General features: G+C 44.1%; 1 protein-coding gene across 3 annotated transcripts; it reads right to left on the reverse strand.

The window, feature by feature from the left end:
* Window positions 1–874: 874 nt before the first annotated feature.
* sbno1 (strawberry notch homolog 1 (Drosophila)) lies at window positions 875–21,275 on the reverse strand. Of its 3 annotated transcripts, none has more exons than XM_061698030.1 (33): window positions 20,857–21,275; window positions 18,720–18,839; window positions 18,531–18,629; window positions 17,603–17,830; window positions 17,399–17,531; window positions 13,642–13,748; window positions 13,471–13,567; window positions 12,707–12,867; window positions 12,494–12,627; window positions 12,324–12,414; window positions 11,978–12,139; window positions 11,584–11,719; window positions 11,372–11,477; window positions 10,585–10,738; window positions 10,310–10,492; window positions 9,992–10,089; window positions 9,774–9,919; window positions 9,495–9,704; window positions 8,775–8,942; window positions 8,525–8,694; window positions 8,019–8,150; window positions 7,804–7,939; window positions 7,600–7,712; window positions 7,446–7,517; window positions 7,074–7,173; window positions 6,160–6,234; window positions 5,919–6,065; window positions 5,745–5,839; window positions 4,067–4,153; window positions 3,822–3,959; window positions 3,651–3,727; window positions 3,352–3,545; window positions 875–3,196 (listed from the first exon to the last, which is right to left on the reverse strand). In XM_061698030.1, the coding sequence occupies exons 2-33, from the start codon at window positions 18,837–18,839 to the stop codon at window positions 3,054–3,056; spliced, it is 4,212 nt and encodes a 1,403-aa protein (XP_061554014.1). In that variant the 5' UTR covers window positions 20,857–21,275; the 3' UTR covers window positions 875–3,053. The 3 variants fall into 3 exon arrangements, with proteins under 3 accessions (XP_061554014.1, XP_061554013.1, XP_061554015.1); XM_061698029.1 differs by having other exon boundaries at window positions 17,603–17,833; window positions 20,857–21,274; XM_061698031.1 differs by lacking the exons at window positions 17,399–17,531; window positions 17,603–17,830; window positions 18,531–18,629; window positions 18,720–18,839; window positions 20,857–21,275 and adding an exon at window positions 15,033–16,809.
* Window positions 21,276–21,554: the final 279 nt, after the last annotated feature.

A 21,554-nucleotide genomic window follows, 5' to 3' on the forward strand; every position in this document is an offset into this window, starting at 1 on the left:
AAATAATTACATTTGTGTCCACCTCTGGGTCACATACAAATGGTTTGATCCATTTTTGACACCAATAAAGCATTGATTTACTTGAATTGGCATTTATTATGATATTTTTTTTTTCAAAATGCCACAACACTATTTTACCTAATTTTGACTCCAGGAATACATTGAATTACACTTATTTCATAATAATAGCTGATTTCAATAAAACATGTTTAGTAGATGCCAAAACATTTTGGGTTTAACCCCAAGAAAAAAAATGACATTTCTAAAAGTTGCATCTATTATGAAAAACATTGTTTAGAAAGCAATTAAATCTTATGGGTTGACCCAATTTGGACTCCAGTAAAACATGGAATTACACTTAAATTAGTATCCATTCTGAAATCGTTTTTAAGGGTATTCCCATATATTATGGCTGAAACCAATCTTGACTGCTCTTGAACAGTGAAATTATACTTAAGAAGAATTTTTTTTTTTAAATATAGCCAAATATGGATTGACACAATTTGATTCCTTAAAAAAAATTTTTAGATGGCAAAATCTTATTTGACCCAATTTTGACTCTATAAACAATTGAATTTCATTTTCATATATAATGAAAAAAACTTCACTAGATGCCAAAATCTATTTTAATCTAATTTGGACTTAAAACATTTAATTACATTTAGTTTGCATGTTACTAAAAAAAAAGAAAACTACATGACCTTTTCAGCTCGATTCAATTTAGAGGACATACCTACTAAAACATAGCATTTGTTCTATTATCTGTCAATAAATTTTATTAACTTCCATACACTTACCCACTACCCATTTTGAGGCACCGGACAATGTGTAAAGATGAAAATAAAACCAATTTGACAAAGGATTGAAGTACAAGTACTGTATATCAAGCTTTATTGAGTGTTGTCAGCAAGAAATGATTTCGCTGACATTCCAAACCCCCCACAGACCATGAACGCAACATCACCCAAGGCCTGTGAAAAGTCATTTGAGCATTTATTCAATACCCTACTTGGGCGTTGCAAATGTATTCAACATACTTGATACCTAGCTCATGGTCACTCGTCCTCACTAGGAAAACTTTGGCATACTAGGATAACTATGTTACCGGTGAGGCAAAATTGTGACAACGGCGCAGTACTGGTCAAGCACTAGATGTTAATAACTAGAATTTAATCTCGCTAAGGTAGTAGTAGCACAGTTGTTAACTAGTGCAGTTTTGCCTCACTAGTAAGATGCAGTTGCCCTACGACTGAGAACCAAGAACATAGTAATACATAGATCCTAAGGTGGATGTAAAGGATATCCGTATAAGTTCTTATACAGCTCTCCATAATTATCCTGCTTCAGGTCCATGTACTAGTACACTCTTTGTCCTCACCACAAAGACAATTGAACGCACAAGTATAACAACAAGGGCAGAGTAGTAGAACCACTTACTAGTAATGTTTTTTCGACTAAATGACATTTCTGCACCAGTAGGACAACTACATTACTGAGGTGAAACTACCTTGGGTATTTTGGTGCTAATAGTGTGACATAACTACTAGTTGAATCTAGTAGTTAACTAGTAACGTCTAATCGTGTACAAGTAGGCTAATAGTGGTGCGTGGGTGGGGGGGCAATTATTAGTAACAGCTGTACTGGTGCACTGAAATGTCTTACCAGTTAGCAAACAGTTTACTAGTACATGGACCTAAGATGGCGATCAGAGATATCGAATAAATGCTCAAACGGCTTTCCATAAAGGCCAAACTAGAAGTACAGCTTTGAGGTTATGAACAGGTCATTTAAATACCAAGACACCCTTTTTTTTTTTAATACAAAAATGTACAAAAATCAACATTTGCTTGAGTTGCATCTCTCAACCAAGAACATTTCATTTATTTGTCCGCTAGCAGATGTGGTGGTGTCCTTCTCGGTCACAAGTGGTTGACAAAGAAGGCAGGGAGGGAGAACATCTTTGACCACGGAATGAGCTGTAATGTCCTAAGACCTGAGAAGAAGACGGCAAAAAAACAAAAAGGGGACAGGTCATGAGTTTCAACCTTTTCCATGCAGACTTTACGACACTTCATCCAACTTGTCAAGACAGGAAGTAAGTTTTAAATGTTGAGGCAGGCTGCCGTTTGACAAGCTTACGACACTACTCACAAAAAAAGTTAGGGATATTTGGCTTTCGGGTGAAGTTTCAGTATGAACCTAACATGCACAAAACTTAATTTGACATTCTCTAAACTTTTGAATGTCCAGCTGTAGAATGTTTCAGTACAACTTGCCGTTCTCACAAAGACCATAGTTTGCCACTCACTCAATGAGCTGTGTCACTTTTTCCACACCCTCGCAACAATTTCTATTATCACAACACATACTGTTCATACCATACATATATTCTTCAAGTGTGAGGTGCATAAACCTGTGCGACTTCTATGTTGGCATCTCTTCCTCATAATCTACTCCATAACTCAGCGGAATCCAGAGCGATGCAACGCAGCCATCTACAGGGATCAGTGGTTTACAAATCTGAATTTCACAGACGAGCTGGGTGAGAGCATCTCCCACGCCTCCCGTGTTAAAAAAACATACTTGTCGAATATACTGAATAGTTGGACGGGCATTCAAAACTTTAAAGGTGAAATTAAGTTAACCTCTAAAGGTTACAGTCCATTTTAGTTTTATTTTGAATTTCAACCCAATGCCCAACATCCCGAACTTTTTTTGAGTACCGAGTAGCGTACGTCAAACGAAACATTCCTCGCAGCCAGGATGCTTCTCAGACAGAGAAGGAGAATCGCGGGAAATGAAACAAGGATCAACGTTAAAGTCTGAAGGGTTTATTCTTGGATTGTAACGTAGCGGTCAGTTTCCAGTGTGGCGGGGTGTCCGTCGCGCATCTTCCACTCTGAATGTCAGAGGACGAAAAACATCACCCCCGTCGGAAGGAGAGGTGATAGCGAGTCTTCCAAATTAAGAGAATAATAATTAAAAAAAAAAAAAAACCCTGAAACAGTTCCTCTGTATGTACACCAGTCCGCTTTGACGCGCTCGTCTTGCCACTATGTATTGGCTGCGTGGCTCAGACTTTGGGGGTGCAGCTGCTGCCTCTTGTGCTGCTCCTGCACGGCCAGCTGCTGGAACTGGTCCGACGTGGACAGCTTGTGCATCAGCGGCGACACGCAGTTGGCCGGAATGATCAGTCCTACAAGAGTGCGGGAGACAAAGTATGACAATAGTCTTCAACTCTTCATCACCAGGTTCGAAAGAATTCCAGGAATTTGGTGTATATAAAATTTGGAGGGAGCCCATGTTGAGAGGAAAAGTCAAATGCATGCGGCCCCATGCCGAAGCACTCACCGACTATCCGCTGGCCGTCCTCGGTGCGCAGGCGTACGATCTGCACCTTGACGTTGGTGCCGCTGACGGGCGTGAGCACCTCCTCCAACTCGTTCCACACGCTCAGCACCGAGCCACACAGCACGTAGTACGTGCGGCAGCGCAGGCCGATCTCGCACTGCAGCCCCATCGAAGCCTTCCTACAGTTGCCCCGCCTGCGGACGCAAAGAGCACAATGACAGCCATCTGCAATATTGTTCACAATCCAATTGTCAAGTGCAGACATACTATGCAAGTACATGCATACTTGACATGCATACCAGAAAGCATGCGAACAGATCTTCGCCGACGATGTGTGCTGCTCGTTCCAGTGCTGCTTGGCATCTTCTGACAGGACCTGACAAAACAAGAAAAAATTTTTTCCCCACCCCTTCTAAACAGCACCTCATAAAGTATGCCAAATTCTTTGTGTAAAAATCGCTTCCGGGAACCTTCTTAAACTTCTTCTTGATTTCGGCGTACGTCTCCAGCTTTAGCTGCCTGCCCGTGTTGGGCCGGTAGACCAGAAAGAGTCTTTTCTTTGCATTCACCTCCTTCACCAGGATGGCCGTCTTCTTGTTGTTCCGTGACTGAAAGAGTCAAGCACACGCACGCTGAATGTGTGATGTGACTTAAAAGTCACTTGGTTTTCTTTTCTTCCATTTACTACCTCTATTTATTATATAAGTTAGCATACCTGCACATAGAATCCATCATCTGGTCCGTTCTGCTCAGCCCAGGCGTGCGTTGCATCCTCCCAGGACATCCCTCGCTCCACGCTTACCTGCCCACACACGCACATACCGAAGACAACACACATCAGGCAACCTCACGTCATTCAACCCCAGAGGTGGCAAAAGTACTCACACAAAATACTTACAGTAGGCTTTACACGATCAGGTTATTTGGGGCCGATCAGAGAGTTTAAAAAAAACAATAACCGATCACAGATCCGATCACAAGATTGAGCAATGTGTCTATTTAAATGACCTGTTCTTTTACTGTATATACTTGTGTACTTAATTGCTCACATTTTTTTTTACAATAATTTATCTTTGTTCATCTATTTATGCCAGTGAGGCATAGTGACGGACAGAACAAATTAATGGTCTTCTATTAGATGGCAGGAAGTAAATCCAGTAATTAATGTATCCACTTTCTGTGACATTTTTGTTTGTTGGTGTGCCGTGAGATTTTGTAAAATATGTTCCTTGGCTCCATAAAAGTTGCAAATCACTGCTCTTGTCATATCATGTATTCTAATCGGTCGGGTCAAACCAACATTACATGACAGAAATAATGGGGGCCAACTTACTGTAATTAAATTACTTTATTGTAATTAAATTACTTCACCCACACAGAAACTTTAGAGCATGATTCCACGGAACGGTGGCATGTTTACGTCCAACCGTTCGTGCTACCACTCGCTTGCTAGGCTACATAACGTTTTGTTGCCCTGCTTGCGAGCCGTATCGTATCAAAAGTACGTGAACATTCCTCAAGCAAGCCTCAAAAGAACGTCCTTTCCTGTCCTGAGCACCGGTGACAACCAACACACGTTTTCCCCCCATTTTGTTCCCATAATACAGTCGGCGCGATCCACTCTTCTTGTCATCACCACGGTAACAAGTGTATCCGGTCGTATTTGAGTTGACAAGATAAAGCCCGATAATCGTAAAAAACGAGATGATGTGGTGGTATCGGAATACAAGATTTTATTGCAGTAGTTTGACATAGTGCAATCGTGAAAGCAAATTTGTCTTGTGGTCTGATCCGGGCATTACGTGTTGCCTGTCTCAGAGATGTCTGTCCCACGCCGCCGAGATTTAGTTTTTGTTTTTTAAAAAACAACGAAAAAGCCAGCTAGCGTTAAGCTCAGTTTTTCATGCCATCAAAACAACTGTTTTTAGTGTTGCTAACTTTGATAATTGACAAAAAAAATCCTAAATTATCTCATGATAAAAAATACACTATTTGTGTGTGTGTGTTTTTTTTTTTTAGATTAGACAATGTTTGAACGCCACAAGCTAGTGTTTTTTTTTTTTAAAGCTGGCACAAGACAACGTATTAGCCACAAATAATTCTTGCAGCTGATAAACAATTCTGTTAAATGAGGCCATGGATGGGGAAAATCAGCTGACTTTCCCTCTGTTAGCGTTTTTTTTTTTTTTTTTTTTTTACATCGTGCTGCAAACCATAGGTGGAAAAAAGTAACAAGTGTATTTTGACAAAGTAAGGAGTAAAAAGGTGTAAAAGTAAAAACCGTCAGAAAAAATACTCAAGTTAATTACAGATCCCTGAAAAATCTACTTAAGTTCTGTAATTTAAGTATTTATATGCTACTTCTCACCACAAACGCATTGACAGGAGCCTACCGTGAAGAGCTCAACGTGGCCGGATGCCGTGTAGCCCGGCGTCAGGAACTTCTTGCAGTCCATCTTCTTCACCTTCTCATCACCAGAGCCGAGATCTAATAAGCGGAATGAGCTGCATTGTTCGTTGTCAACAACAACAACAAAACATTTAAAGGTGGGAGGGGAGAAACGCACCGAGAATGCCCATGTCGAATCTGCCGCTCCGCTTGGCTTCCTGGATGACGGCCGCCAGCGTGTCGGAGAAGTATTGAAACAAGGCGTTCTGCTGGTGGACCTCCATGCCAAGGATTCGGTTGAGGAACTTCCCAATATTGTTATAGTCTGTTGGTAAAAGTAGGGGGTCACATTAAATGTATGGAAAAGCAAACACCAGCAAGAGAATCGTACAGTAATGCTTTCCAGTTGTGAAGCTTACCTTTGTCTAGCGACAGTGCGTTGTATCGGTCCTCCAGATTAATGAGGCCAACACCTATCAAGCCTCTCTGAACATCTAAACAAAAATGTCAACCATGAGAGCAGAGGTGTCAAATGTACAGCCCGCGGGCCAGAACCAGCCCATCGGGTGGTCCTATCTGGCCCATAGGGCTAGAAAACACATTAACTGCAAAATTTTATATGCTACTTCCCGCTTGCCTGTCTATGTATGGTATATTGCATTATATATTAGCATTAAGCTAGCGGACTTTCATTAGACCAAATGATGTGGTTTGGTGAAACATTGGTATTTAAATATTCAATGTTGGAGTCTCTTTTGTTGTACGCTCTGTGTGTATTGCAGCTCCGTGTGTGTTATAATATTTGTTTGAAGGTTTATAATTAACATGGAATCTATGCTCATTTCAGTTAGCTCGTCTATGGTATTTTGTATGGTTTAGCATGATAAGTTAGCATGAGGTTAGAGGACTGTCAGATGAAATTATATGATGACTTGGTTGAAAATGTTGTTGTGTAAATATACAATGTTTAATTCTCCTTTGTTTAATGCGTCAGTTTTAAAGTACAATTTAACTGGAGTGACAAAAATCTTGAAGCAAGCACACTTCGCCTCTTATTTGGAGTACTAAGGGAGCGAGAGTCTTCATTTCCTCAAGGTGATGATATATGACAGTCTCCCATTTCTTGTCAGCGAGAGACCGAGACCGAGCACTAAGAAATACAGTGAGTGTTTTAATAAAAAATGCATTTTAACAATTTAAAATGTTTTAAAATTGTCTGGGAAGGGTAAAACTGAAAATGTTTCTGGGCCTCTATCACTGGCAGGTCTGGAATGTATCCTCTGCGATAAACGGGGGTTAACTGTTATGTTTTATAATTTCCAAAGAATCGTACCTTTGAAGAAATCTCCTTTAAAGTCCGAGGGCGGGGACACAAGCGGCGTGTCGAGCTTCACTATCGACTTCATCACGATTTCCAGAGCATTTCGGCCGTACTGCAATGAGAAATGTACACACCTGAGTACACAGTGGAATAATAAAACATTGTTACCGGTAAGGAACTTCTATGACTCTTAAGACATCACTTTAAGACGTTAGTGACCGTGTTAAGTGGCGCTATTAGAATTTCATGTTTTATGGTGGTGACCCAACCTTGCCGCCATGCTCCGCCCACATGCAACGACAAAACCTAAAGATTCTGAAATTTAGAATTGTCTGTCGAGTAAAATTGGTTCAAATTTGAAACTTCAGGGCATCTTGTGCTTACTTTGTTGTCAAAGTTGAACCTGCTGAGATCTCGAGTCTCTGTTGCTCTTCTGTCTCCGTGCGTGAGCGCCCCCTGTTGGAGAGAGCACAAGACAGTCAGTTTGACATTTAAAGTCCAACACAATGTTTGGAATAATAATGAAGTATTCACGCACAAGACTTTCTAATCTTTTGGCCACGATCGAGGCAAATCTCTGCTCGCCGGCCAGCTCGGAGATAAGGAAGACATACTCAGGAGCCGTGACCTGGTTGGACCTGTGAGTTCTTCCTGCGGGTTACACAGCAACAGTGAGTCATACGATATGAAGTCACAGAGGCAGCAGCAGAGGGTTTCTGCAGCGAGTCTGGGCTGTACTCACCGAACTGCTGGATGGCTCGGTCGGCGCTCCACGGCAGCTCCAGCGTCATGTGGACTCTACGCCGCTGGTTCTTGACCCGGCGGTCGGCTTGCAGCGAAATGCCCGAGCTGGCCGCCTCAGAGATGATGGCTATGTGCTAGGTGGCGAGAGGTGGCAACAATCAATAAGACTAATGTGCAACTAGTAAGCTGCTATTCCAAAAAGTCGGTCTTTACCTTCTCCCCATCCATGAAGCGCTGCTTCTCAGTCAGGTTGAGGATTTCTACGGGTACGTCCAGCTCCGAGCGAGATTCGTACGTTATGGTGCCGTCGTCGTTGCTGACCACGCGGCCTTTGCGACCAGTCATCTTGAGAAAGGCAGGCAAGGATAGGGATGAGCGCAACATTTCTGTTTTACTGTGAGTCAAAATTGACCTGTCTTCATAGAAAATAATGGTAAAAGATTGGGGGAAAAAAAAAAAAAAAAAAAAAAAAAAACAGGATCAGGTTATCTGCAGGTTTAACAAACAAATACTATTTAAGGGCACTTGGATAGAATTTAAGCCCTTCAACTAAATATAACCATTAGGACGAGAAAAAAGCTTGAACCATTTTTATAGTGATTACTGACGCTCACAAAAATGTACCCAATTTTTAAAGTCGTGGTAAGGTTTTTCATATAAAATAGTACACACCCTGACCAAGCTTATAGCAATGTTAGCTCAAATTCTGTATTTTCTACCTCAGCAACATTTTCAGGTCCTCCCAGATCGTCGATGAGTTCGTCCAGCGTGTTGGGCGGCAGCTCCTCGGCCAGCTCCTCAAGTTTCTCCAGGAGGTCCCTCTTCATCTTCTGAGCGTGTTCCACGGCGTCCTGACTCGTCAGGCAGCTGTCTTCGGGCTCTACTTTGACTGCACAACCACGTGCGTTTAATAATCCTTCCCCAAAAATGTAAATTAAAGTGCAATTCAGTTAAAGGGCTGGCGTTTACCTGCTGTAGGCGTGGGGGTGACAGGTGCGGTGAAAGCTGGTCTAGTGGAGCCCACGCCCGACGCCAACAAGGCACTTTGAATGGAGTCGGGATCGATGCTCTTCCTATACTTTTTCTTCTTCTGTTTCTCTTTGCTCTTCTTGGGCTCCTTTCTGACGAGCCAGGGATCTGAACAAAAGGCAGGAAATCAGACGTTCACCATGTTGGTACTGTACAGTGAACCAGAGAAGATCCTCAACTAGTAAGAGTCGTTCACACAGAGCAGAGAAAATATATCCCTGTGAGTATTGTTATATGCGGTTTGTATTACTGCTCCATGTGTTGTTAAAGTAGCAGTTGTTTTAAGGTTTGTAATTACCGTAACATCTATGCTAAGTACCGTTAGCCCATATATGAAAGTTCACAATAACGGTAAGCTAGCAGACTTTCACGACACAAAATTAGAAGGTTTGAACATAAATAAATATAAAATGTTGAATTCTCTTATTTTGTGTATCAGTTTTAAAATAAACTACAACTGGGAATGAGAAAATAATAGCCTGAAGGAAGCACACTTGGCTTCTTATTTGGAGAACTGTGAGAAAGAATATTTTCCTTTCCTCAAAGATGTTTTACAATAGCCTCCCATTTCTTGACAGGGAGAAACAGAACAGTTTTTGGGAATACTTCAAAACATTTTCACTTTAAAACGGACCATATCCTCCACAATAAAGTCCCTACCATCTTCGTCTTCCCCATCAGACTCATCTCTGAACGGGTTGAAGTCGTCGTCCTCGTCTGCCGAGCTGACCGACTTGAAGCTGTCGTCGCTGTCCCCGTCCCTGGCCGAGTCTTTGTCCGACTCCTCCGACTGGCTCTCGTCAGAGCTGGTGCCTGACAGTCCCCCGTGCTTGCGAGGCTTCTTCTTCTGTTTGGTCTGGATATCCAGTGCTTGAGAAACCAAAACACGCATATCTTCATTTCTGTCTGAAAGACAGATGACAACCTCAATTCCCATACCTTTTCTTTTCTTTCCCTTTTGCTGGGATGCAGAGTCACTTGGCAAAGGGGTCTTCTTGGCCGAGAGGTCGATGCCCAGCAGGGTGTACAGTTTTTGTCTGTCAGGAGCTGGAAAATGCTTCTCCACCAGGGACTGCAGCACACCTCTGCGACACGAGCAAAGAAAGTGAATGCATCTCAGTGGTGTGTAAGACAACCCCCCCCAAGGGACTACTTACTTTGCGGTTGATACAAAGTCATTAAGCTCTCCACCTCCTTCTTCCAGGGCCTCCAGAGTTCTAGCTTCTCCGGTGGACTGCAGACCGATCACAATGCACTGCGAAGAGGAACTGGTGAGCTTTTTTTTGTTTTGTTAAACAAAGAAGCCCAGTGTGCAGTAATTGGGCACAGTATATGTCCATTAATTAAAATTTCTGTTAGTAATAAGCGTAAGTAATCTAAGTAAAATGTATCCATCCACAGTCCTTAAATCTGATTTGCCTTCTTAATGTGCTCTACTGATTGATCGAGCAGGAGGTTAAAGGGTCAAGTCTCACTTTTCCATTCTGGACCTCCTCCCTAGCCAGCTGGACCACCCTGCGGACCTTGGAGGCGATGCAGAGGTACTTGAAGAACCTCTGGTGGGCTGACCAGAACTGGCCCCACATGGACTTCTTCATGCGCTGCTCGGCGTCCATCAGGTTGGCCGCCTGCTGGAACTTCTCACGGGCGCTCACCCACTGATCGGATGGATGCGGCGGGATTTCAAGATAAATTGACACATTTGCACAAGCTAAGGTGTGGCGATGGTAAAGGATGGCGGCGGACTCACCAGCCTGACGGACTTGTTGTACATGTGAATGTATTGCTGAGTCAGGGGGACCTCCTCGATCTTGAACGTTACACCGGTGAAACTCAGCTGCCGCGCGATGTACATTCCCCTCAGCTTCATATCCATGGCGACGATCTCCATGGCACCCACGCCCCTGAATGAGAGAACCCATGAAAATGTGCTTAGCGTAGCACAAATGCTGGCCGTCTCATTGTTTGCAGATGAAGCAAATCTTGTTATTTTATGGGTTTTTACAGTACACAGGCATGTCCAAATTCAGTTGTGCGCCTTAAAAGTGTAGTGCCACATTGTGCCACAAAATGTTGAACACGACTGAGGGCTAATGGAAGAGCAAGAAAAGTTCCATAAGTTGTTGTTCCCACAGTGCAAAGAGAAAATATGCTGGTGAGTATTGTTGTTTGTCGTTTATGCCGTTGTGTGTTGCTACTCTGAAGGTTTATAATTAAGACTTACCCCGCATATTCATGATTTCACCTATTTGGAGACCTCTTGAAAACTAACGTGTTAATCGGGCCCTTAGTATTACTCATGGATTTTTGCTATTCACTACAGGGCTCGCTCCCTATTCCCATGAATCGCAGAGGAATACAGTACTGGAACAGATATGCAAATTTCTGTTAACCAGTCTATGGCATTTCCCATTAAGATAGCAGACTTTCGTAAACAGAACAATATGGTTTGGTTAAACATTTTGCTGTTTGATGGTTAAAGATTTTTTTTTTTTTTTTTTTTTTTTTTTTTTTATATAAAACTCTTTCGCAATCACCTGCGCTCAACTGCTTGAATGAAGTTCCCAAACTCCTTAAAGGGTGTTTTATGGCCCCAGATGCCCAGGCGGTTCATATATGCCATGTTTCTTGGTTCCGAAGCACCTAGTGAGAGGAGAGAACATACAGTACTTTCAATGCTTGGCCGTCCTCTTGAGGAACTTTAACCCCCCCCCCTCCACACACACACACACACACTCTTTCTACTGACCTGTAGCACTGGCGTACACCACACGAGCCTTGGGGAGTTTGTTCTGAAGCTCCAACACAGCCAGTCCGGTTTTTGTGGGTTTGGATGATCCAATGGGACACACATTTTTGGCCTTGTGACACTCATCATAGACAATCTGAGGACGGTCAGATTAAGGAAACGTCGCAAACCAAAGTCTTATCTTCTCGACCAGTGATTCCCAACCACTGTCGCGCAGACTTACCACTAAGTACATTTGTGAGTAAATTGAGACGAGCATAATTATTTCACGATACTTTGTTTGTTTTGCCGTGATATTTTTCCAATATAAAATATGTGCCTTGGCTCAATTAAGTTCAGGAAACACAAATCTACAGGTGCAGCAAGAAGGTTGAGCACCAGAACGAAAGGATACGACGCCATCAAAGTCCTCGCCGCACCAGTGGAGCAGCTGCTCAAACCTGGTCTTGTACTTGCCGCCCGACTGGCTCTCTCCGATCAGCGAAGAGTAGGTGGCGAAGATGACACCTTTCTTCACGCTGCCGTTGTGTTTGGAGGAGATCTTGCCGTACTTGAACTGGAAAAATAAACGTAGTTGAGTCTCATTGTGGAGTCCCAAAACTTAAAGGGAACATTCATTCATTTTCCGTTCCGCTTACCCTCACGAGGGTCGTATCATAGAAAATCTTGTTTTTAATTGCTTGTATACAAATACAAAGTTAGGCCGCTACGTCTCCCTAAAAGAACAACATGAATCGTACCTTGTTCAGGGAATGGACCTGAATGTTCTTGGCTCCGATGTCCCTCAAATCTCGCTCTGCGTCATACTTCAAGTCATTGGAAACACTAAACCTAAAACACAGGAAACCGAGATCAAACTTTTCTATTTGTAAATTTACAGAAGATCACAAGGACACTTGAGCATATTTACCAAAGTGATCGCTTCCTGCCCAGGAGGTAGTTCTCATAGATGATCCCGGCGATGGTGCGGCCTTTGCCCACACCGGCGCCGTCGCCGATCAAGTAGGCCGCTCGGTCGCCACTGGGCAGGAACGTCTCGTGTTGCTTTGCCGGCAAAATGTGATAACGGTCAAAATAGAAACGTGCGACATCGGCGAGGTCGAGCGAGAGGCGCTCAACGCACCTGGGCGGCATACGTAATGGCTTCCAGCTGCAGAGCCGACAGGCAGCCGCGATCGATCACCTCCTCCGGGATGGACAGGCGGTACCACACGTCCGGCGGGCTCACGCTGGACAGGGAGCTGGTCTCCACTACTGGGTCGGGATGCCGCAGGCCAACTTTCACTGTGTGGGACAGGGTGCAACTCAGTGGTAGGGTTGGGCCCCAAACCTCGCTACCACTCAGTGGAGGGCTAGCAAGGCCTTCTTCCCTGCTGGACTAAACACGATCAGATGCACTGACAAACATTTACAACCGCAATTCAAATGCAATAGTGCCTTGAGACGAGTGACCCGACTTACAAGTTCCGAGATATACGAACTAAATAGAAAATAAAGAGAATTACACACTCTGTATTGAAACCCACTCAAGTCCATTTAGCTTAATGCTAGCAAACAATACAAAATGCCATAGACTGTGGAGCAACACAAGTAGACAGACATTCTAACAATACTCAACCTTGTATTCTTTATCCCCTTCTAAGAATGACTTAATATATTAATGAATATTAATGGCTTAAGGCTTAGTGACGAGCTGAGATGTTTCCATGTACAGTATAACCCTGTATCTGATTTAAACTGTCCCCGTGTGGCTAAGGCACGCACACCAGAAGGAGCAGCACAACATCAATTGAAGCAAAAAAGATTTTTGGGCAAAAAACGGTTACATTTCTTTACATTCTCAACGGCCTTCTCCACTTGTCCAGAAAGGTACAACACCATACTTACACTTCATTGGCATGTACTCTGCATAAGTCTCCGCATGACCCAACTCCTCCTCTTCCTCCTCCTCAGGCTCATCCTCCTCCCTCATCCCGGGCGCGTTCTGCACAACGATGGACAACTGGTAAAAATACCCGTCTGCTTTCAAGACGCTATCGCGTGGGGTCTTTCACTCACCAGGGAATGTGAAAAAGCATGCATTTTGAGCTCGTCGTTATTCCAGGTTCTAACGACATTTTCCTTCGCCGCAGGGTTTTCCTTCTTGACGCCATTGTTCATCTCACCTGGAGCCCAAACATGGATGAGTCACTTGACACGTAAATGAGAGATGCCCACTCTCCCAATTTATCTGAACTGCTGGAAATCAGTACAAGCCCTGACATTATGAACGTCAAAGGTCCGCCTGACAGCGAGCGGCGCAGCCAAACACGACTGAATTGTTGTGCAATGGTGTTTTGCAATAATACTTTTATTCAATAATAATTTAATATTTGTAATCTCATTTGTACCAGTGGCTAATAAGCAGAGCGAGGAGAGTTTCTGTCACCGAAATGCACGAGTGCAGTCAATGAATAATTATTGCCAACCGCCTCTCAAATATCCACAATCGCTCCTTTAATTATCGGCCGTTTCCCCTGTTTCGCTACATCGACGAAGGCTAATTGCTTCTTGCTTTGTGACATGTTGTTTGTGGGTCAATTTAAAAGAAAAAAATACAGTCCAAACAAGGTGGTGCCTGAAAACGTTATTTCCCGCTAAGAACATCATGGGTGTTGCAGCGAGTCGGTATGTGCACGAGGGTTAGTGTGAGTCTCTGACTAATTTGCTTGCGAATGTCCAGTTCGGTCACACTGGCCCGCGTTGTTCCGTGTGCGGCGGGCCTAATAGAACCTGACCGTGTCAGAATAATCAGAATCAGAATCATCTTTATTTGCCAAGTATGTCCAAAAAACACACAAGGACTTTGTCTCCGGTAGTTGGAGCCGCTCTAGTACGACAACAGACAGTCAATTGACAGAGAACACTTTTGAGACATAAAGACATTGAGAAAAACAATCACTGAGCAATAAAGGGTTGCTAGTTATCTGGTACAATTTATTGTTTTGACAATTTGTGCAAAAAGATGCAGAGTCCTCTAGCACTTAGAGCAGTTTCAATGACTAATATAGCAATAGTCCGGTCCAATGACCATTGTGCAAAGGCCACAGAGACTTCAAGGAGTGTATGCAGTTTAAAGTGACGAGTAGCGCGATAATCTGGGACAATGTTGATTGTGCAAATGTTTCAGATACTCCTCAGTCAGTGTGCAAATGGGGCAGAAGCTACTCTGGCATGAGTGGCCAGTAATGGTCAACAACAGATATGCAAATTATGCAGCGTGGTGAGACTACTACAGTGAGTGCACAAGTATCTATAATTGGCCCGACAGAAATGTAACAACAAACTCAAGACAAAAATAAAAATAATTGGTAGCATGTTTCAATGGAATTCTAGGTCAGGTGTTCAAGAAGGGAAGAAGCTGTTGGAATGTCTCCTAGTTCTAGTTTGCATTGTTCGGTAGCGCCTACCTGAGGGAAGGAGCTGGAAGAGCTGGTGAGCAGGATGTGGAGGGTCCGAGAGGATTTTGCACGCTCTTGTCTTAGTTCTGGCAGCGTGCAAGTCCTCAAGGGTGGGTAGGGGGGTACCGACAATCTTTTCAGCAGTTTTGATTGTCCGTTGCAGTCGGAGTTTGTCCTTTTTTGTAGCAGAACCAAACCAGACTGTGATGGAAGAACACAGGACTGATTCAATGACCGCTGTGTAGAAATGCCTCAGCAGCTCCTGTGGCAGGCCGTGCTTCCTCAGAAACCAAAGGAAGTACATCCTCTGCTGGGCCTTTTTGAGGACGGAGTTGATTATGATCGCCCACTTCAGGTTCTGAGAGACTCTAATTCCCAGGAACTTGAAGGTCTCGAAGGTTGACAAGGCAGCTGGACAGCGTGATGGGCAGCTGTGGCGAAGGATTGCCTCCTGAAGTCCACGATCATCTCTACAGTCTTGAGCGTGTTCAGGTCCAGGTTGTGTCGGCCACACCACAGCTCCAGCCGCTCCACTTCTTCTCGATATGCAGACTCGTCACAGTCTTTGATGAGGCCGATGAGGGTGGTGTCATCTGCAAACTTCAGGAGTTTGACAGCCAGGTCCGTTGAGGTGCAGACGTTCGTGTAGAGAGAGAAGAGCAGCGGAGAGAGGACACAACCTTGGGGCGCCCCAGTGCTGATTCTGCGTGTGGATGAGGTGGCCTCCCCCAGCCTGACCTGCTGTGTCCTGCCCGTCAGAAAGCTGTAAATCCACTGGCAGATGGCAGGCGAGACGCTGAGTTGGAGGAACGGAGTTCAGGGATGATGGTGTTGAACGCTGAGCTCAAGTCCACGAACAGGATCCTCGCGCGGGTCCCTGCACTGTCGAGTTGTTCTAGGACGAAGTGCAGTCCCATGTTGACTGCATCATCCGCAGAACTGTTTGCTCGGTAGGCAAACTGCAGGGGGTGCAGCAGGGGACGTGTGACACTCTTGAGGTGGTCAAGCACGAGACGTTCAAAGGACTTCATGACCACAGATGTCAAGGCGACGGGCCTGTAGTCATTTAGACCTGAGATTGTAGGTTTCTTGGGGACTGGAATGATGGTGGAGCGTTTGAAACAGGATGGTACTTCGCACAGTTCCAGAGATCTATTGAAGATCTGTGTGAAGACTGGAGCGAGCTGGTCCACGCAGACTTTGAGGCAGGATGGGGACACATGGTCTGGGCCTGCCGCTTTGTTAATCTTTTGTTGTTTGAAGATGCGTCTCACATCCTGTTCGTGGATGGTTAATGCAGAAGTCAGAGGTGTGATTGTGGTCGGTGATGTGGCTGGGTGGGTGTGGGGTGTGAAAGTGTCCTTTTCAAATCTGGAGTAGAAGGTATTCAAGTTGTTGGCTTGTGTGCGCCTTTCATTAACACAAACTGGCACAGTGAAAGTGTGTTTGATTCACAATTGCAGGGTTTCCTCGGTTTATGGCTGTCCTATCATACGAGGTTATAAACACCGCAATGAACTAGTTTGCGCAGCGGCATGAGAATTAATAATTGAGTTTTGAAAATGACATTTATTGGGTTGTTTTAGATTTACGGGCAAGAAGGTTTTTTTCCCCACTATTGACTAATTTTGAGTTAGTCCGAGTTAGTGATAGACTCTCGGTCATGTTCCCAATTATTGTGGTACCTTGTCCCACAAGTGCTCCAATTTATTTTGAGTCGCTTGTTTGATTTTTTGCAAGCCAAAATTAAATTTCCGAGCGGGCTTTACATACACCATCACTCAAGTGAAGAGGAAAAAAAAAAACTGAGCAATCAAGGTAGTGTAATGTTCTCGCATGAGGGCAAGGGGAGCCACAGTTGCAGATGCACTTTCAAGCGTTCGTTGAACGAGACAGTCAAATACAAAATGAGAACGCTCGCGAGGAGCTGGTGTAGCCCACAAGTCACGCCCAGACAATCACACACACAGACTAACCGGCTGACCTGACACCAGTTCCTGACATCACTCACGAGGCCACGCCCCTTGAATGCATACATCCAACACAAGAATATAGTACAGTACGTACAGTAATTAGACTATACAAAGCCAGTTTGTTTATTTATATAACTATGTTTTAGTCTGTTTTTATACAACAGTGTTATTATTTATTAAAATTTGTGTAACAAAAATATGGTGTTTTTTTTGGGGGGGGCGGGGGCTGAAGCTCATTAATGGCATTTCAAGTAATTTCAATGTGGAAAATTGCTTAGTAAACTGAGTTACGAGCTTGGTCACTGAACAAAAACTTGCAATTCAAGTGTTCGGGGCGTTGGCACTTGAAGGTATCATTGTAGCGTCAACTCGACATATATCTCAGGTGCACATTGAACTTACTGGGGCCCGTGGCGGTGGCTACGGGCGTGGCGATGTCCGACGGTGGCTTGAGCTTCATGAGCTCCACCAGACTGTTGCCCTTCAGGCCCGAACTCTTTACATTGCCTGCCCTGAGGAGGTCTTTCAACTGGATCTGTGTTCAACAGGAGAACATGTGAAGAAAGCTGGGGTGGCGGGAGGGGGGCGGGGGGGAAAGATTTTTACCTGGTCGTGGTTTGAAGGCACAGCTGTGGACACTGAGGGGGGGTTGCTCGTGGAGGTGGGCGTGGATGAGCCCCGCAGGGCGGAATTGGCGACGTGGACCACCTTAGTGACAGTGATGGTGTGTTTGACGGGGTTGCCGGCTGACGGCTTGGTCACGGCCGCTCCGAGCGACGGTAGCTGATTGAGCTGATTTAAGACAAACGTGGTGGTCGATGGCTGAGGTTTGTGCTGCTGCGAGACGGGGAAAAACATTTATACAGTGAACACCAACTATATCGTGGTTCATTGTACACACCCCCACTCGTAGATTATTAAGGAATCATTTTGTATGGATTTTTACAGTATATTGTACGGGCAAGTCCGAATTTGGAGTTGCGCATCTTCAGTGTAGTACTGCGTTGTGCAAAAACATCACAGGCAGCACTGAGCAAGATAGATGCGGTGTAATCAAGAACAAGAAAAGGCAAACACAAAGAACATACTGTTTTTGTCTACCTGTTTTTATGTTTTGCTGCTCCGTGTGTTAAAGAAGCAGTTGTTTTAAGGGTTTTATCAGTTTTACAGTAAACTAACTTGGAGTGATGCACAAACAGCTTGAAGCACGCACACTTGGGATCTTGGAGAACTGTGCAAGCGAGTGTTCTTTTCCGTTTCTTCTAAGCAATGTTATACGATAGGTTTCCCATTTCTCATCAGTGACAGTAAAAACAGGCACTCAGGCATAGTTAAGTGTGCTTCAATGAGTTTAAATGTTTAAAATATGTGGGATCTGTAAAACAATACCAAAAAAAATATGTATATGGTCTCTCAATACTGTTGATTTTCACCTATTGCCTGGGGGGGTCTGGAATGTATCCCCTACAATTAATGGGGGTTCACTGTACAAGTGGGAATATAAAAGGACATCTGTTTCAGAAATTAATTTTACCCTGATAGTCACAACGGGGCCTGGAGATGGCGACTCGGTTCGGACAAGTTCCCCGGACTCTGTTCCCAAGCCGACGTCCAGGGCGCTGATTGAGATAGACTGAAAGACACGCGGGAACACCTTTAACACAACAAAACCTTTGAGTTGTTTTGTTCTGGAGAAAAGGCGGTGAGGGGAGGCCCATCTCACTTGCTGAGTTGTGGAGGGCTGTGCGACATCCTGAGAATCGACATCAAACAGTCCGATGTCGTTTGGGCAAATGCCGCTCTCGCTGAGAGCAGTGAGAAGTAAATCCTGTCCGGGATCCATCTGCAAGACAGAAAAATGACAGAACTATTATTAATACCACAAGACAAAATTACCAACACCACCGGAATACCACCGGAATAAAGCCAAAGACCAAATAAAATATTTAATTTTCAATTTTACATAAAAAACATTTTTGACAAGGAAAAAAAAAAAACGTCCACTTCTTTCGTTAGGTCTCCATCATTTCATCTAATGTGTTTTTAGCTAAAATTCATAATTTTACCAGAGTATGTAAAACGTGTCTACAGTGGCATCTTTACATTTGTATACGTTTGACATTAACTCTAAATTTGAAGTTTTTCCAATAACATTGCATTTTTGTGTCTCAAAAAATGTTTTATTCTTGAAACACTGCAACTATACAATAATAGCGTCGCAAAAAAATTCTGTCAAGTAAAAAAAAATTCTGCGTTTACTCTCAAAAAACAGAAACTAGTCTTAGAACATGACTGCTTTTCTTTAAAAATATTATACATTTTCAAAACATTGAAACTTAGTCGTAACACTGCAATTTTCCTCCTGCAACATTGTGTCCCTTGAAACATTTTGATTCGTGAAACACAGCAACCCTTTAAAAATAATTGTATTCCCGTAAAACAATTTACTGGCCTTGTTCTTGTAACACTGCAACTTTTTTGGGGAACAATAACTATTCTTGAAACTAATTTTTGGAGGGAGTGGGGAGTTGCAATTTAGCATTGAAACATTTCAGCTTTTTTTTTCAACACTATCTATTCTCAAAACCTTTTTTTTTTTATGTTAACAAGAGATGTCCACCCTGTCAGCAACTTCATATTTGCAAGTCCATTGCCTGCTTGCAGGTTATCTATTAAAAACAAAAGTGTGAATTACTAACGGCATACCATCTACTCAATACATTAAAGCTCACAGGAAAATATTTTTGAGTGTGTGAAATGGTAGTTTAAAAGGCGCCTTATGGGGAGTCTTAAACACCCAAAAAAATATGTCATGGAGATAACGACAGGGGAGAGAAACAAACTGACGAAAACTTTGAAACCGCAACGACTCACGTCGCTAACTTCCCAAAATGACTTGTAACAGTTAGCTTTAGCGGCTCAAGCATGAATATGACGATTTAAATAAGAAGGTCGGGTCAAACAAGACACGTGTTTGCTACGTCCGACTTCCGGTTTCCTTTTGACAACGTCGCTGCTAACAGCTAAAAACAACACACTTTAAATAATTACAAACTATTTGGCCCATAAACACGCAATTCAGCATTCGGACTAACAATACTTCTAGCGGGAGTTATTAGCCGAAATTGTAGGACGATTGTCCCCAGGCAGGGTGACACAGCCCCGACCAAGCTAGCATGTTAGCTTGACTAAACGAATCGAAAGCGGACCCAAATTCGTTTTTTCTTCTTTTTTAAAGACTGACGCAAATTGGAGTTAAATGAGCCCAAAGAATAGGTCGCGCCATGGCTTATGTTCCCGGGGAGGGGAGGGGGGGTAAGAAAACACGCAGTCATTGTGTTTGCTTGTAAACAGCTGCGGCGAGATCCCAATGTCAGTTCCTGAACGCAACACATGATGCATCCATTTTCTATTCGCAATGTCAGCCGTGTAACTAAACACATGTTTTGTTTGTTTTAAATGGCTCCTGCTTAGCACACGATAGCTTTCAATAGTAGTTACATGAGCTCCAACTCGGAAAGGGTTTAGCCCTAGGTGAGCCAGCAACTAGATACGTTAGATAACGAAAGACATGAGTTCACGAAGGGCAAAATTCGACGGGTGTCTCTCCTCCGAGTTTTCCCCGAAGAAGGATCACTTCAACACGGTTGAGTCGGCGGGTTTGCCTCGCCTGTTTTGTGTCATCGCTGCGGCTACGCTAACGTTAGCAACGCTGAATGGCCAAATTAAGCCACTGCACACCGGGTAGCTCATGGTGGGGGGGGGGGGACACGCACACAATACTACCGAGCGAGCGGTAAATTATTATTTTCCCTGCGAGAGGAGTTTAAACAACGTAGTTCCCAGGCAAGTGGCCTTACTTGAGGGGCGGTAGACGGGACGCTGTGGGTCCGCAATGAGGGCGCCGCGCAGCGCTCGTTCGTTTGTTGTCCTGTGCTGGCTCACGCCATCTTCTTTTTTTTTTTTTTTTTTTTTTTTTTTTTGTTTCCCCCAATCAAGCTCTCCGCCGCATGCTGATCACGTGACTTGCACAAGGCCTCACTCAGCCGCCCCTAGTGCCGCTCCTCCAGTCGTCGTGAGCTTCGTCTGCCGGCCGCGGGGCCTCCACCAGCAGCGCCACTGCGGCCGTCGGAGCCACCGCCGCGCCGCCACGACAGCGCATCGGCACAAAGGACAAGCGCGGCCCTCTTTGATGCTTTTGACGCAAACGGCAAACATGGCATCGGTCAAACGCGGTAGCGAAGCATCACGTGACCCCGGGGCGAGTCTTCATTCCTCTTCTTCTGGTAAGCGTTGAGGACGCTTAGAAACACGGCGCCACCTGTCGTCTTGGAGGTGTGACATCCCCTCAGCGAAACAATTGTATCAATGCAACAATGCAAGGAAAACATCAAAACTCCATTTGAGAGAAAAAAAAAAAAAAAAAAAAACCCTTGCGAAGGGACCGTCATCCCTTCAAGGATGACCAGGCTGCAATGGGTGTCGAGTGCGCAACATTTATCACATAGTCTGGTGCTGTATAATGTTCATTACGATGGCAAGATGCTGTACAATGTAC

Source organism: Phycodurus eques, chromosome 15 (genome assembly GCF_024500275.1).
Source record: "Phycodurus eques isolate BA_2022a chromosome 15, UOR_Pequ_1.1, whole genome shotgun sequence".
In the NCBI taxonomy this organism is placed as follows: Eukaryota; Metazoa; Chordata; class Actinopteri; order Syngnathiformes; family Syngnathidae; genus Phycodurus; species Phycodurus eques.

Excerpts from the sequence above, each read along its gene's own strand:
- sbno1 (XM_061698029.1), bottom strand. The coding sequence starts at position 18,839 with ATGGATCCCGGACAGGATTTACTTCTCACTGCTCTCAGCGAGAGCGGC. Across the intron at positions 12,628-12,706 it reads CCATTACGTATGCCGCCCAG|CAACACGAGACGTTCCTGCC; the intron begins GTGCGTTGAGCG and ends TTGCCGGCAAAG. Across the intron at positions 3,197-3,351 it reads GGACGGCCAGCGGATAGTCG|GACTGATCATTCCGGCCAAC; the intron begins GTGAGTGCTTCG and ends GCACTCTTGTAG.